We start from the raw sequence: 15,256 nt of genomic DNA on the forward strand, positions 1-15,256 counted from the left end.
AAACCAATATAAAAATAGTATTGTCAAAAAGACTTTGGACTGAACAAATAAAAATTTTATTGAAAGCAAGCAGGGCCATGAACTCAGTTGTGGTTATTTATATTCTGTATAACCACTGTCTGTAATAATTGTGGCCTAATAGTTAAGTATGAATAGAATATGTAAGTATTCATAAGGGAGGTCTTTACAGACAAGATCTTTTTTAAAATTCCCAGCCAAGCTACTTCCTCTGTTCATTATGAGCTTTGTAATATTTGAGCCTTTGGTTTTCTAAAGCCTCAAATTCTCTGTGCACTGAGCATTAGAGGTCTAATACTCATGGGAGAAAGGAAGATAGACTGAATTGTTGTCTGAAACAATTCCATTCATATCTTCCAAGCCCTGATTGCAGAAGAGGTTGTGCAGGGAAGCAGAGAGAGTTTGGTGCAGTTCAGAAGGCTTTAAAGTGTAGAAGTACTTTAAACTGTATCTTCAGGTATACCTCTGTCTTATTCCAAGACTATAACAAGCCTTTTACAGAAAGCCTAGTCAGTGATACTTAACTTGCTGCCTTTATTGATTTCATAGTTTTGCCACCTTAAGTAAGGAATATTATTTGCAGTTTCATTGCACCTTACACCAACATACTCCACTTACTAAATGTGATGAAAAGTATTTCCTAATAATACTATCTAAGGTAATCCAAGTATATTTGTTCTTCATAGCATATGCTCTTCTTTTTCTATTTTGATTATATGGGTGGGAATGGCTCAATTTCTAATTCTTTTCAGTTCCTGCTTTTCCAAGTCTATCTAGAACATCAGAATTGCTTATCACTGGTGTTATTTCTTCATTATCTGTGGGCATGTTTATTTTTTGATAGGAAAGGAAAAATAAAATAATATGAGCTTTCATCTAATATATATTGATATAGGAAAAAATATTACAGAGAAAACTTTTATTTTTTGTGACAAGTCACAGCCTTTCTTCTGAGCAGTATAGTCACTGTAGACACAAAGATTTGCTCCACTTCTCTGAGAGAGGATGTGTTTTTAAGCAATCATCTCTTTCATGTTGCTACACATAAATGGATAAATATGTACATGATGGAAAAGAGAAATTAAGTAGTGATAATGGAAGAAAGCACTTTGATATCCGTGTCGCAGTATCTATGCTAAAGGCTTTGTTTTATAAGTATTTTAATTTTAAATAGAACAGATCTCTGCAGTTGCATTTAAATTTTTCCTGAACAAACATTAATGATAGCAGATGCTATTGTTGCCTTTAGACAGAGCACAGTTTTGCTGGATCTAGTTCAAGGCTCTTGCACATTAGGATTGACAACACTGAATTAGTACTCGTTCTCTCAGTATTCACAAATTCTACTAGGAGTCAGAACCATGAGAAAATATCCACCCTGTCACTACCAGACAATACAATTCATTAAAATACACTGAATGGTGAGGGCTTTAATAAGTTTTCTACAATTAGCACACAGAATTAAAATACATTGCAAAAGTAATTTGGCAGAAATCCTGGGGAAAACAGGGGACCGAGGTAGTAACATGTGGAAATTGAAAACTGCATTTTCTAATTTTTCTGCTGGGAAATAAATTAGATTAATTAGTTGCTGCACATTATATACATCTGTAGTTTAAATCACTTTTTTATACAAATTTCCTTCAGAGAAAATTCATGTTCTTGGTATTAAGAAAAAAATAATTTACTGAAACTGTGTTGAAATTGTAAAGAAACCAGAATAAGAACAAGACAGAATAAAAAAAATCAGGAAATTGTAGAGAGCCCATCTTTAAATTAAAAATCTGAACTGTAGAGCTTTCTCAACTTATGTTATTTTGCAAAAGACATCTGTAAAAAATACTATATTCTGGACAACTTAATTTCCTTTTCTTGAAGAATGAAGCCAAGAAACTATTCCAAACATGACACTTGGATTTTTAAGTCCTAATTTGTTACTGAGGGAAAAAACAGATATTGTTCATCTGCAAATATTTTAAAGTCTTTTTAAGCAGTACCTTCCACTATGTTCTTTTGCATAACTTATTGTATATTTTAGTTCACAGTCATAAGATTAAAATGCAAATGATTGTTTTTGTTTTTCTTTAAAGTATTCCTCATTCTGGGATAGTCAGGGGTGGGAAAAAAACCAAAACTAAAATTAGCAAAATTTTCAAACCAAGAACAACTTAATACTGCTGGTATATATGCCCTTAAACTACTTTTAGAATAAGGCAGTTTTAAGGGGAAGATTCTTCTTATAAGATATAACACAATATTAACTAGGGTTTTTTTCAGCAATAGGATCTTTTCTCTTTTTTTCATTTTTTTTTCTTTAGTAAGAAAGAGGATACTGGTCTTGATGGATTTAGTGCAGCTTTGATGTTTTTGCTATAAGCATAAAGGAATTCTTCATTCACAGGTGTCTAGAAGTGAGAACTTAGTCATTGGAAAGATATATGAAATCAACTGATGGTAAACCCAGGAGTACCTCCCTTCATTAAATCTAGAACAGAAATTAGACTATCTGCCTATATTTATCAAATACAGCATTTTCATCCTCTTGCACATATTATTTCCTGCAAAGCTCCTTTGTCATTATCCCACGTGCCATATGGCAGCCCTATACCATGCAGTATCAATGTCTTTGTCAGGCTGCATGAACACATCATTCATCTTCAAGAAACAAGAAATATAGAAAAAAATTAGAGATGTAAAATTCTTTCATTATTACAATTATCAAGATTCTAAGTAGATTTTTTTAAAAGCTATGCAATGACATATTTTGCCCTTGTTTGTTTTGCTGGCAATTCTTTTACAGAGATCAGCCAATATATTTATACAACAAATATCCAAGTAGAAAAGCCAGCGTCCAACATCCATGAATTAAATGAGATAATCTCCCTGTCATAGTGCTCTGGTTTTGCATTTTCATACTCCTGTGTAACAGGTCTGAACTATGTGTTATGTTGATAGTTACAGGTTACATAGGCTTGTTACATATAAGTTATTATAGCTATTCAACTATAGGCTCCTTATGCACTCAACTTGTGATAACTCTGATGTCTTCAATGACACATCCATTAAGAAAAATTCTTTTTCACAGAAATTTTAAAATCATCATGATTCAAGACTTCTGAGAGAATTTAAAATCATCATGTTTCAAGAATGCAGCTTTTATTTTGATGTTCCCACTATTTGGCTTCAGTTATTCTTCATTCTGTTTCTGTTCTACCAATCACAATTTTTATTATTATTATTTTAACAGTCTAATCCAATAGGCACAGGAATACCTAGTAATAAAAATAGCAACAATCTCACACTGTAATGCTGGAAAATTTGGTATATGTTTCCCTGTTCATGCTAGAGAAAAATCACCAAGTTAAAATAATTTTGTTATTACACTGTTATAAAAGTATCTGAATAGAAGTGAGGAAAAGAGGAAGAAGAAAAAGTAATAAAGTTAGAGGGAGGGGGAGAAATCACTGCTTTACTCTCTTTAACAGATATGACCATGAGGGAAAAATTTAAATTTTAATGAAAATACTTATTTCCCAGAGGCCTGGCCAACAAAGAATGCTGAATGAGATAATTCACTAACCAAGGAACACAATGACTGAAAAGCAGATTATCACTGAAGTGAAAAACAAAGGCAGAAAGCATTAATAATTAATTGAGGAGGTTTCCTGTGGAGGTTTACATGAGTTTCAAGCTCTATGTGGGAAGTCATTTGTCTACCAGATTGTTGTTCTCTCTTTCAGGGTTTCTTATGTGTACCTCCAATATTAAGTTTCCCTGGTCTGAGTTACCTGAAAGGAAGTACAAATCCTAAATTGGATTTTTTTATCTGTGTTGAAAAGCATATCTGCTGTGCTGTTTAAATGAAAGCTGACAAGCTACACCTTTATATTGTTGCTGGAATAACTGCCAGCAACATAAAGAGATGTCATCTTGTGCTCACACAGTGTGTCTCTCTATATATGATGGAAAGACTGTCAAAACTGGTTACAACTAGAGGTACTCAGAGAGCAGTTGAAATAGAATCATCCAGCATGAACCGATTTTTACATTATGATTTATATTTTTATTTTTAGCAAGTGTGTAGAGTTTTGCCTCTGTTCTCTTACTGTCAGGGTTCTAACAGAGAATAGGACCCCCCAAGCAGAAAATATGGCATGTAACTAAGCTGGTTATAATGTGAAGGAATCCTATTATCCCCAAAAGAGGTTTGATAGGAGAACAAAAGAAATTCTCTTTTTTTCTCATAATTATGTTACATGTCATTGTCCTTTTAGTTATAAATCACAGCCTCTACTGATTGAAGATTCCTTGGGATCCAGTAAGATCTCAAAATCCTCCTGAATATATATGACTAATTAAATGTAGGAAGTTAAGTTTGTTACTTGATGTTTTTCAAGTCAAAGACCAGAAGCACACTTATGTCCATTTAAAACCAGCTGAATCTTCTCATATTTTGGACTGACTTTTCAGACATTTGAATGCAAAATCTCTTAAGTTCCGATGTGGTAAAGTTGCTGACATTGTTCAAGTGATATCTAGGAAGACAATGATCAAAGAAAAAGTGTGCCAAAATTTATGTTCATGCCATGGGACAGATAGGAAACACAAATCTGGGGGACAGTAAGAGATGAGTATGAATAATATATGAAAGTGAAAGTGTTGATTGTTTCAAATGTAGTAGTAGCATCGTCACACACTGAGTAAAGATGAAGAAACTGGAATCCATTTCAATCCAGTTTGCAAGTATTAAAACCACCTAGATTTTCCTGAAACATTTAAAAAATTGTTTATACTAAATATATAAGCATATTACTTTCAAGAAAAAAACAATCATATAATGGTTGGAGTTGAAAGGGAAGTATGCAGATACCTACTTCAAAGCTTCTTCTAAAGCAGATTCACCTGGAACAAGTTACATAGGATTGCATCCAGGAGGCTCTTGAACATCTCCAGACTCTACAGGCTGTTCCAGTACTCTGCAACCTCGCTCAGCCTTCCCTCACAAGAGAGATGTTTCAGTCCTCTTTTCATCTTCACTGCTGAACCCTCTTCAGTACTTCCTTGTCTTTCCTGTACTAAGGAGTCGAGAGCTGAACACAGCACTTCAGATGTACTTCACTAGAGCTGAGCAGAGGGGCAGGATCATCCCCCTTGACCTGCTGGCTCTTCCTAATGCACCCCAGGATCCCCCTGGTCTTCTTGGCCACAAGGACACACTGCTGACTCAGGGACAGCTTGTTGTCCATCAGGTCCTTCTTTGCAGAGCTGCTTTCCAGCAGGTCAGATCCCAGCCTGTACTGGAGTTATTCCTCCACAGGTGCAAGACCCTGCATTTGCTCTTGTTGACAGTCCCATTCAGACAGTCCCTCTCTCCCCATCTCTTCAGCCTGTTGAGACCCTTCTGGAGGGCTGTACAGAACTTTGGGGTATCTGCCACTCCTCCCAGTTTTGTATCATCAGCAAACTTCATGAGGGTTACTTTCAGCCAGGGTCGCTGATTAATATATTGAAGATGACTGAACCCAGTACTGATCTCTGGGGAGCACTGAGAGCTGTAGTCTCTAACTAGACTCTTCACCACTAGTCACAACACTAATCTCTGCCCTCCAGCCAAGTCTCAATCCACCTCACTGTCCACTCATCTAACCCACATTTCCACATGAGCTTTTTGAAACACATTGTATCAAAAGTCAACCTCTTTCAGGAAAATATGGAACACATGTCAGGTTTTGAATATGTTTGCTGTGAAAAATATGTGTACTAGCTTCTAATTTTGGCTTTTTGGAAATCAAAAGGTTCAAGGCACATGCAGTGTTAAGATATATAATATATATACATATATGCAGAGCACCACCACAGACATTTGAGCTATTAACACTGTTAACTACGGGAGCAAGATCCCTCTATCTATTCCTGTGTATAGAGAGTCCTTTGGAACTAGACTTTTAATTGCATTAGGAGAAGCTTTGTCTCTTTAATTGTTTGTCATATCATTGAGAGATATTTTTAATTTTCCTAACAGAGATCTGTCTTTGTCCCACTAGGCTAAGCTTTAATTAAGAAACATCAACATTGCTAACAACTGCACAAAGAGGGACGGAAGGACCTTTGTGACCAAGGATGTGGCTGTCATGGAAACTCTTGCTGTATCTGTCACTCACTGGCTGTCTTTCAGGTAAATCAAAACAAAAAACAAGAAAACGTTGTTTATCATTTTAAGGCACTTAATTGCAAACAGAAATAGGAAGATGCAAAAGCATGCTGGAGATCATCGTTATGAAAACTATTTGCCTGAGTGTGATGACCCACCCTCATGGGAAGAAAGCCCTCAAATTCAAAAAAGGCTCATTGATCAAAAAAAATTACAGAAGTGAGAGGGTCTGCAAAGAAGCATAGAGTATTATTGGTAAATTATGCAATTGGCATGAAAATTGGTATGTTAGTCCCTGGCCTGCTTTGTAGGCACATGGCAGTGAGGTTCAGACAAAAGTGTAGGGTAAAGGGAAAAGAGAGACTAACCACATGGCAGTGGGTCTTGGATCCAGGGGCAGGAGGGAAGGGAAAACAGAAATTGAAGAGGTTCATCAAAAAGGGAGAGACTAATTAAAGAAAAGAAAATAGAAAAAGGGAGGGCAAGTAAGAGGAAAAAGAAAAGTAAAAAAGAGTACACCACCCCTCACTTCAGATGATGAGGATGCCCATCCCAGACTCCGTGCCAACCCAGTTGAGGGGATGCTCATCCTAATTTCAGTGTCAACCCAGGTGATAAACAGCAATCCAGCTGCATTGGCGTGGCTGATGAGATGTCCACGGTCCAAGGGTCACTGCATGGGCTTGAGGCTTGGTACATTTTTGTGGAGAGTCTTCTTTACTCTGAAGATAAGTTTCTCACTTTCTCTGCTAGTTACTTAGCATACACATTCCGTTCTGTAGACCTTTCTAGAAATGGGTCTGAGGACTTCCAAACTTTGGTGGCCCCAGTTTCGCCTTATAGTCTATGTCCTCTTTTTGCCATTCATTTATGTGCTCAGCTGTATTGCATTGTGGCTCTTTCTCAAAGAAAACTGCTCCCCTGTCTCCACCTGGCGTCTGTTCTCCAGTCAAAATTTGTTCTTTCTCAGAGCCTGCTAGTACCAATAGTCCTTGGTTATTACCAAAATTTTATGTCTGTTATTACTAAAAGTTCTTGCTTGGCTTCACATCTATATTAGTGTTTGAGACACATTAGCTATTTATGTTCTGGAAATTAAGACCGCAAAAAAGTGTCACTTTGGACCACTCTTTATAAGGCCATTAGGTAGTGGGCTTAGTATTCATCAGCCCTTCATGACTGAGAGCTTGAAGGGGTCTCACTTTAAATCACTTTTTATAAGATCACAAGAGACATTCTATCCTGGATGAAATTCAAGTTAGTAACTGTTTTTGAAGGTTCAGCAACAGAAATATTATTTCATTTGGGTTTATTAGGCAACAAAAATAAGTTTCAAAGGCTGCTCTTTAAAAAACTGATGCTTTTCTACTTCCTAGGAGTAGACATTGTTTCTGACAAGCAGGAGAGAGGCTTAGTCCAAGTGCAGTTCTTCAAGGCCAAAGCCTAATGAGCATTTCTCAGACCATAGTGGGACCTAAGGGTGGGTGAGAATGCAACTGAAGTCATCTTCTCTGGGCCTCTACACTGAGTGGTGAAACTGTAAAGATTTAGATTATGACATTGACAAGTTCTGTCCTTGTATTAAGACCTGATTATTGCATCTCAACAGTTATTAAGCTATTATTTTCCAAAATTCTTCCAAAATTTATTGGGTTTGTGTCACCACAAGAAGAAATTCAAAAGTCAGTGAATAAAACATCTCAATTAGTAACAGTAAAGTTATATTTGACACAGGAATTTAATAATGGAAAGTGCTCATGGATGTCTACATACATACTTTGCATGCATACATGAAAGAGTCTGATCTAATCTGGTTTCCTTCTTGCAGCTTCATCATGTTATCTAAGTCCATTGATTTTGGACAGGGAAATTTCTGTTTTCTTTGTGCTGGATTGTCAGCCACATTGTAAATATTAGTTTGCATTTTAAATGTTTGTATTTTGGTGATTCTAAAAGTAGTAGTACCTTACAATCACCACCTACTAATGCAATTTAATTTTTTAAAAATTGAATTTATATTTTAATTGCTACAAATTGCAAGAAATTTGATACAAAATTCAGAAGGATGTCAGAAATTTTATAGGATTTCTTATTATGAATTATTTGTTTTATCTTTAAATCTTTGAGTTAAATGTCAACATCTGGCAGAAGGTATTTATTTGTGAAACTAATGTACCTGAGCCTGCAGTTGGCTTCACACAGCTAGTATCTCCTTACTCTCAACTGCCATTACAGAAAGTACCTGTAGAGTTTGCTCCAAATAAATTTGCCTAATTCTGTACAACACATTCATATGCTTCAACATTTGTGAGACACATGTCATATGCTGACAACTCTGTATTCTAAAATTGGATATACATGAACAAGCTTTAGCTGTTTGCCACAGGCATTGTTTAGGCACATACATTCAAACAACATCTTGCAAAGACTTGAAAGCATTAGCAGTGACTAATTCTAATATAGCATTAGAGTATGTAACTACTTGGGAAGTTAAACTGAAAGTCAATATTTACAGAAGAATTTTATTTAAATAACATTATATACCCTGAAAACTCTTGCCAGTCATTCAGCATCATATTTAAAATTGAATATTCTTCTCATCTGTTAATCTCTTACTTGTATCTGATGGATTCTAAAGCATTCCTTTCTTAAAATTTCCTTCTGATTTGTGATTCTTTAGGGTTTATAAAGGTTTATTCTATATTAATGCAAAAGATTTAACTTCTGTAAGAAATATTTTTAACTGTAGTGCCTCTTTTCACATCTTGTTGAATATAATGTGATAACATACATTTTTCACATGCACAAAGATAACTTTTTAAATTACTTCATGTGCAGTAATAATTATTCATTGTTTAATTTAATGCTATAAGAGCTAAAATTAACAAAATATAACAAAATTTTATTTGAAGTTATTTTAATAAGATGATCTGTGTAAGTAGCAATTTACTGTCTCCATAACTGTAATATTTGATTACATCATCCTGCATTTGGAGATGTTTTATATATTACAGCACTCATTAAAATATGTTTACAGCTGCAAATAATTCATTCTTACAGCTGATGCAATTCAAGGTAGTCTAGTAAGTTTGATGCCTGAATGCACTGTTAACAACAGAGCAATAGATATTGATGTTGCTCTATGAAGATTGTTAATTCAATTTCTGTTCTTCTAGGATGTGTTAAAATTCAGTACTTATCCATTTAATCATCATATCATGGGATCACTCCTAGCAGCAGGCAGTGCTTGCAAGAGAGTACTACACTGTTGTACTGATATTGCAGTGGTGAGGGAAAGAATCCAAGAGAAGGGATGACCTCTCTAATTTGTGTTGATCCCATTTTTATATCATTTTTATCTTAAAAATGACTCTGTTATTTTGGGTTGTGCTTAAGTGTGAATGTACAGAAGTGTGCTTAAGTTACATGGAAAATAATATTTGAATGGAGAAAAACATATTATTTTCTGAACATAAGAATGAGGACTAAATTATGTCTCTTACTTTGGTTTAAGGAAAAGGTAGTCAGGGAGTACAGCTCACAGTTATTCACTTAAATTGTCAAAAACTTCACTTTTATGAAACATTGATAATTAACAGATAAAAATAAGATCTCAAGGTTGATATGTTCTTTCTTATGTGTAGTACTACCCTTCAAGCCAAATTGGAATTGAAGAAAAATTCAGCTGTTGTTTTTGACCTAGGGACTGCCTCACTACTGAACTGACAGTTCAGCACACAACTGATGGTTGGAATAAAGATGTTGATTTTTGGAAGCTTTTGGGGGGATTTTTTTTTGTTTTCCATTTCTTCCTCCTATGAAGGGAAATTTCTCTCCTATGTAGAGAAAGACAGCACGCTGCAAAAAATAGTTTACTATGAGGAAAACTGTAAATATGAAATTCAGAGTAACTTTCAAAATCTGATTTGGTTACAGTAGTACACAAAGTACAATGATGCTCAGTTTAAATTTAATCCAAGTTTTTCAGAATTATTCTGGGTATATATTCTCAGGGTCCTATGGTCCTGGTTCCCCTTAATCACTTTACAGTCTGTTTTTATGTGTATAGTTAAGGCTATTTATGTTTGGTTCACACTAGGAACAGTTAAGAAAACAACCTTTTCTTTGTCTAGATTTGTTAGTTTTCTTGCACTGAATTCTCAGAGAAATTGGAAATGTATATTACAGAAAGTTTTTTTTTAAAACAGCACCACCTAACCTTGTAATGAGACAAAGAGGTATGTCTCTTCATGCTTCAGAAAAGGAAGTATTTTTATAACAGAAAAAAATGACATCAGATTATCATGTCATGATTTATAAAATAATTAAGATAGTGGGTTTTATTTGCAGATGTAAGACACTTGAAAAAGCTAGCTTGAGAATAGGACTCCTGTCATTCCTTTTAATAATTATTGCTGCTTTTACAAGATGTTTCGAGTTTAAATATATGCTAAAGGTTGCATAATAGAGTGAATAGTATTTTTAGAGTTCTCCTTCTATTTTAATCTAACACATATTCTATATGCCTTTTTGTTCCCTTACCCATTTATCTACTTCTTTAAAATTACCTTTGCATGTTAATCGGGTCAAAGGGAGACTAATTTTCTCTGTAAGACTATATTATTCATGGCATCAATAAAATTATGGGTGCAATGAAAGTGGCAAGACTTCACAAGATAGAGGCAGTACCTCTGAGACCCAGCAGTCACTGTAGCATCGAGTGGGTAAACATTTGTCCTTAAAACTTATCTCTATCTACCATTCATTCCTTCTTGCATAAAAACATTCTTACTACCAAGCAAGGACTACCTAAATACTGGGGTTTTTTTCTGTATCCCTCATTACTGTGTTCAAAGTTAGAAGCAGCACAACTTTTTCTGAGCAGTTGTCTGCTAGAACACAATATGAATGGAGACTTACAAAAAATGCCCTTAAGTAAGAGAGCAGAAACAAACACAAGTGTCCTGTACAGTTTTGACCTGCAGTTGTCATGGATATGAGGTTTTTCCCGTCTTTTATTATGCCCATTCCTCTCCATCTGGCTACTTGGAGGCTTTTAGAAATTGTCTCTATCATTTGCACTTATCAGCTTCCAAAGCACATCACAAGCCTGCTCAATATGTAATTTTTAGAACTACAGCAGCCATGGCCAGGATTAAAATTCATAGCCTAAGGTTCACAAATTCATTATCCAAAGCATATAAATATGCATACCACTGTGAGTTCCAGCACTATTTCTTGTTTTTATTATTCCATTTTTTAGACAATGTCCTTCCCAATTTGGTGGAAAGCATGTGAAAAGCTGCTTCTCTGCCATATGAATGATGAACCCATGAATGACCAGTGTTTATCACTGATAAATCTATAGTTACTCACAGTACCTTGTCCACAACTCCTGGCCCTGCAGTGATGGCAGTATAGAAATACCATGCAACTTTGTCACCTCTGATAGCTGAGCATAAAATCCTAGAGACAGAGCTCTATATAAGTATTAGTGCCTGGGGACTTTCCTCTTCACAGGCTTCTGAGGAAAAATGGAAAATGTGATAACACACTTAAACCTTCTACTGCTCATCCTGAAGTACTGCATTTGCAAAGGATGCAAGTCAAGAAAACAGCCACAGCTCTGAAAACCAAGGCAGATTGCTGTCCACATCTTCTCTCCTGGACCCAGTGCTTAGTTGAATCAGGGAGCAAAGCACTTATCTGCTAAATATTTCAATTTATTTAAATTTAATTCAAAAGAAGAATGGAAAGGTAAAAAATATTTACTGCTCCCAGAATCCTGATGTTGTTTAATATTAGGTAATCAAAGTGGTGAAGATGGAAAAAATTACAGGCACAAAAAAAGACACTGAGTATCAATTTAAGAAAATCTTTTTAGGATAAATCCTCCTTCTTGTATGCATGTCTGGGTTGTTCTTTTTTTTTTACATTTTTCTGTGTTCAATTTATAAAGCCGGTTTCCTACTCTTGGCTAACAAGTTGTTGAAAATAGTTCTTACGACTTTTCCCAGATACTTTTCAAATACTTTTCCAAATATTGCAGTGTGTGACCCTTCAGCAGAAGTCCTCATCCCCAGGAATCTCTTATACTTTCATTCATGCTACAGGGAGTTCAGCTGTTATACTACACATTGCAACAGTGACAAGGAATATTTGTAATTGGTTTGCTGGCAAAAGTAATTAATTCTATGAAGTTTCATTCATTCATTCACATTCTTTGAAGATTATAATTTTCATTAAGTGTTCTTCTAGATGACCACTTCTCATGATCAGAAGTAATAAAAAGAGTAATACTTAGTCTTAACAAGCAACTGAGTCTGTTTTCCCTTACTTCCAGTGCTAGACATGTACAAGGAGTAGTTAGCTCATAATAGAGAATAATTTAGAGTTTCCAAGCAGCAGTAACAATATCACAAATACATAATAAGTTATTAACTTCATTTCAAAAAGTCATTAGCGGTTAACACAACGTTTTTTAAGCATTGACCTGGCCTTTTCTAATAGGAGTGCAATAAAAAGGCAGTGAAACCATGGAAATTATGACAAATTCAGCTTTGAAATGAGATACCAGTTTTTCAGTAATGAGGTTAAACCAATATTGGAAGAGGTCTACTTGGAGGCTAGCAGATATGACAGTGCTTCAATTTGGAAAGCAAAATTAAATAACTATAAACATTTAATGTTTTATCAAGTTTCTAAGAGAAATTTTGTGGTGGATACAAGTGAATATGTGAGTTTGTGCATGTACCTGTGCTGAAAGAGAGTAAGACTGGGTGCCTTCAAATAATTTTGAGTTGCATTAGTCCCTGTTTTTCCTCCTGACTCTTCTACATTCCCCTGGGTGTTCATCAAGAGCATAGCAAGCTTTCATAGAGCCGCTCAGAAGTTTCTCAATGTATTATCAAATTATCAGCTTGGATGTGTTCAGGAATTTTTATTGCTTTACTGTCCTACAACCACATGAGCAAGACTGAATACAAACCAAATTGTTGGTGCATCTCCAGCCTTATCCCAATAAATAGCTTCTGGTGCTTTTAACCCTAAGGAATATCAAGCTCAAACCTTCAGACAGAATCTAATTTTCAGGTTGCCTCCTATCTATTAAAAAAATCTTAAGAATGAAAGAAATCTTTAATTGCTGATAATTTCTGAGTAAATAACTGAGAAAAATACCATACTGTATGTCAAGATGTTAGGGGGAAAAAAACACAAGAACCAAAAACATCTTCAAGGGTGTTTTCTGTATTTACTTCTCACTGCTCAATTCCAGCATTAGGTAGCAAACATTTTATTGCTAAAGTTGTCTGTGTTCTTGAGACTTCCAGAGTTTACTTTGGTTAAAAGTTCCAGTCAGGACTGTTCAAGTGATATGTTGCCATGTGTGTGGTGATCTCCTCTGGTTTTACCTAGCATAGCCAAATATACTTAATGTCAACAGAAGAAGATTGAACTGACAAACCACAGACCACACTTTTGGGGTAAATGAAACCTCCTTGCTCTTTAAATTGCAAAAGATTTTTATAGTAAATAACATCAGAGAAACTAATTGTTATCATGGGTTGAATAAATTTAGAGAATAAAAGATGGAATGTGTATAAAACACCATCAGAAATTATCCAGGAAGATAAACTCATTGCTCTGTTTGAATGAAAAGTCATGTACTTTTTAAGGCTGCAAATTTTCAGCAATGATGTGATTTTCTTCACACAGCTAAAGTCCATAGCTACTCTATATATGATAACTATCTGTGTTAGAAGACAACACATAAAATAATCTGCCTCCTTGAAAATATTCTCCTTTGCTCCCTAGGCGTAGGTGCTCCCTTTTTCTTTCAGGCTTTCCACTTGAAGTAATGACAGTAGGTTAAACTCAGAGCAATTTTAGCCAATATGAAGTTATTACTTGTTGTCTGTACCACACCTGAAGTCTTCATATGGAAAAATCCACTTTTTTGGTTTTGTTTCAGTTTATTTTTTTTATAAATTGATTATGTAAAAAGTTTTCTTATCACTTGAAAACTCTTTTTGGAGTCACTCCAAAAGAGTAATGACCAACCTGTGTTGAAAACTTTATTGCTATTTGGAAGAATTACCAAATTAGATAAGAGAAAAATCTGTCAGTTTGTCAACATGGGAGACAAGCTGGCTGATGTGGAGAGGTCACTTATCTAATAGTGAATGAACACTTCATAGCTGTGTCAGCTGATGAACATAGGTAGCTATGGGGGTACTTCTTGCTGTTTCAGACTTAAAGATGCACTTGTCAACTCTATACTGCATTTGTTTAAATTTGTGCTAGCAGTTCAGGGACAGCAATTTCTTAACTGTACTGTAGCTAAATCTCTTCCCCAAACTGGATGAAAATAGTGTGAAAAATAAATCTCTCTCCTGTCAGAAAATAGGATATATGCATACACTGCTCCATGATAAGACAGTGGGAGGCAGTTTATCAAGCTCCATACAGCACTGAGACTGGTAACTGCTTTGCTCAGTGGACTGCTTTGATAGAGAGGCTTTTCCCTATTAAGTGCAGTAGTGTGAAAATGTTATAATAGTGAAGAACATAGCCTGCAATTTTGGCTTTTATTCAACATGGCTAAGTGTGCTATGTACTGAGACAACTTCAGCAGTGGTTTTAGTTTACTTCTTTGGATTTATCCACCTTAATATTGGGTATTGAAGTAGAAAGTCTTTTTCTAGTATTCTGTTAAATACTCCATCAGAGCCGGTTTTGATTGAAGTTTTTTTGTGGTTGTGTAGTTTTTTGTGTTTTAATCTTAGCATCCCTACAGCAAATAAAGTGAGCTCAGTGGTTAAACTGTTCCTGTACCATTGATGTCCACTGGGGTGTGACCCTGTGGTGAGTGCACCATGGCCTGTGTTTGCCCTTAATATGGTGTGCAACTGTGAAAAGGGAGTGTTGCAGTCACGGCACTATACATAGTGTCAATTTAGCTCAGTGTAAAGCTGTAGGTGGTTTGCTATGGCTCACCACACAGCCATTAAGAGTATCATCTCTGCTCAGCACAGAATTGCAAGTGATAGTATTAAAACTCCCTATAACACTGTCAATGATAGTTCT

General features: G+C 35.4%; 1 protein-coding gene across 8 annotated transcripts in view; it reads left to right on the top strand.

Annotated features, from left to right (window-relative positions):
* CNTN5 (contactin 5) overlaps positions 1 to 15,256 on the top strand; it is a 591,904-nt gene that overhangs the window by 281,815 nt on the left and 294,833 nt on the right. For all 8 annotated transcript variants that reach the window (XM_021529320.3, XM_077781341.1, XM_021529327.3 and 5 more), the window contains one exon: positions 6,063 to 6,193. In XM_021529320.3, coding sequence (XP_021384995.2) covers positions 6,139 to 6,193 — 55 coding nt within the window. In that variant the 5' untranslated portion in view covers positions 6,063 to 6,138. The remainder of the gene's footprint in view (positions 1 to 6,062; positions 6,194 to 15,256) is intronic.

The sequence above is a fragment of the Lonchura striata genome, chromosome 2 (genome assembly GCF_046129695.1).
Source record: "Lonchura striata isolate bLonStr1 chromosome 2, bLonStr1.mat, whole genome shotgun sequence".
Lineage (NCBI taxonomy): Eukaryota > Metazoa > Chordata > Aves > Passeriformes > Estrildidae > Lonchura > Lonchura striata.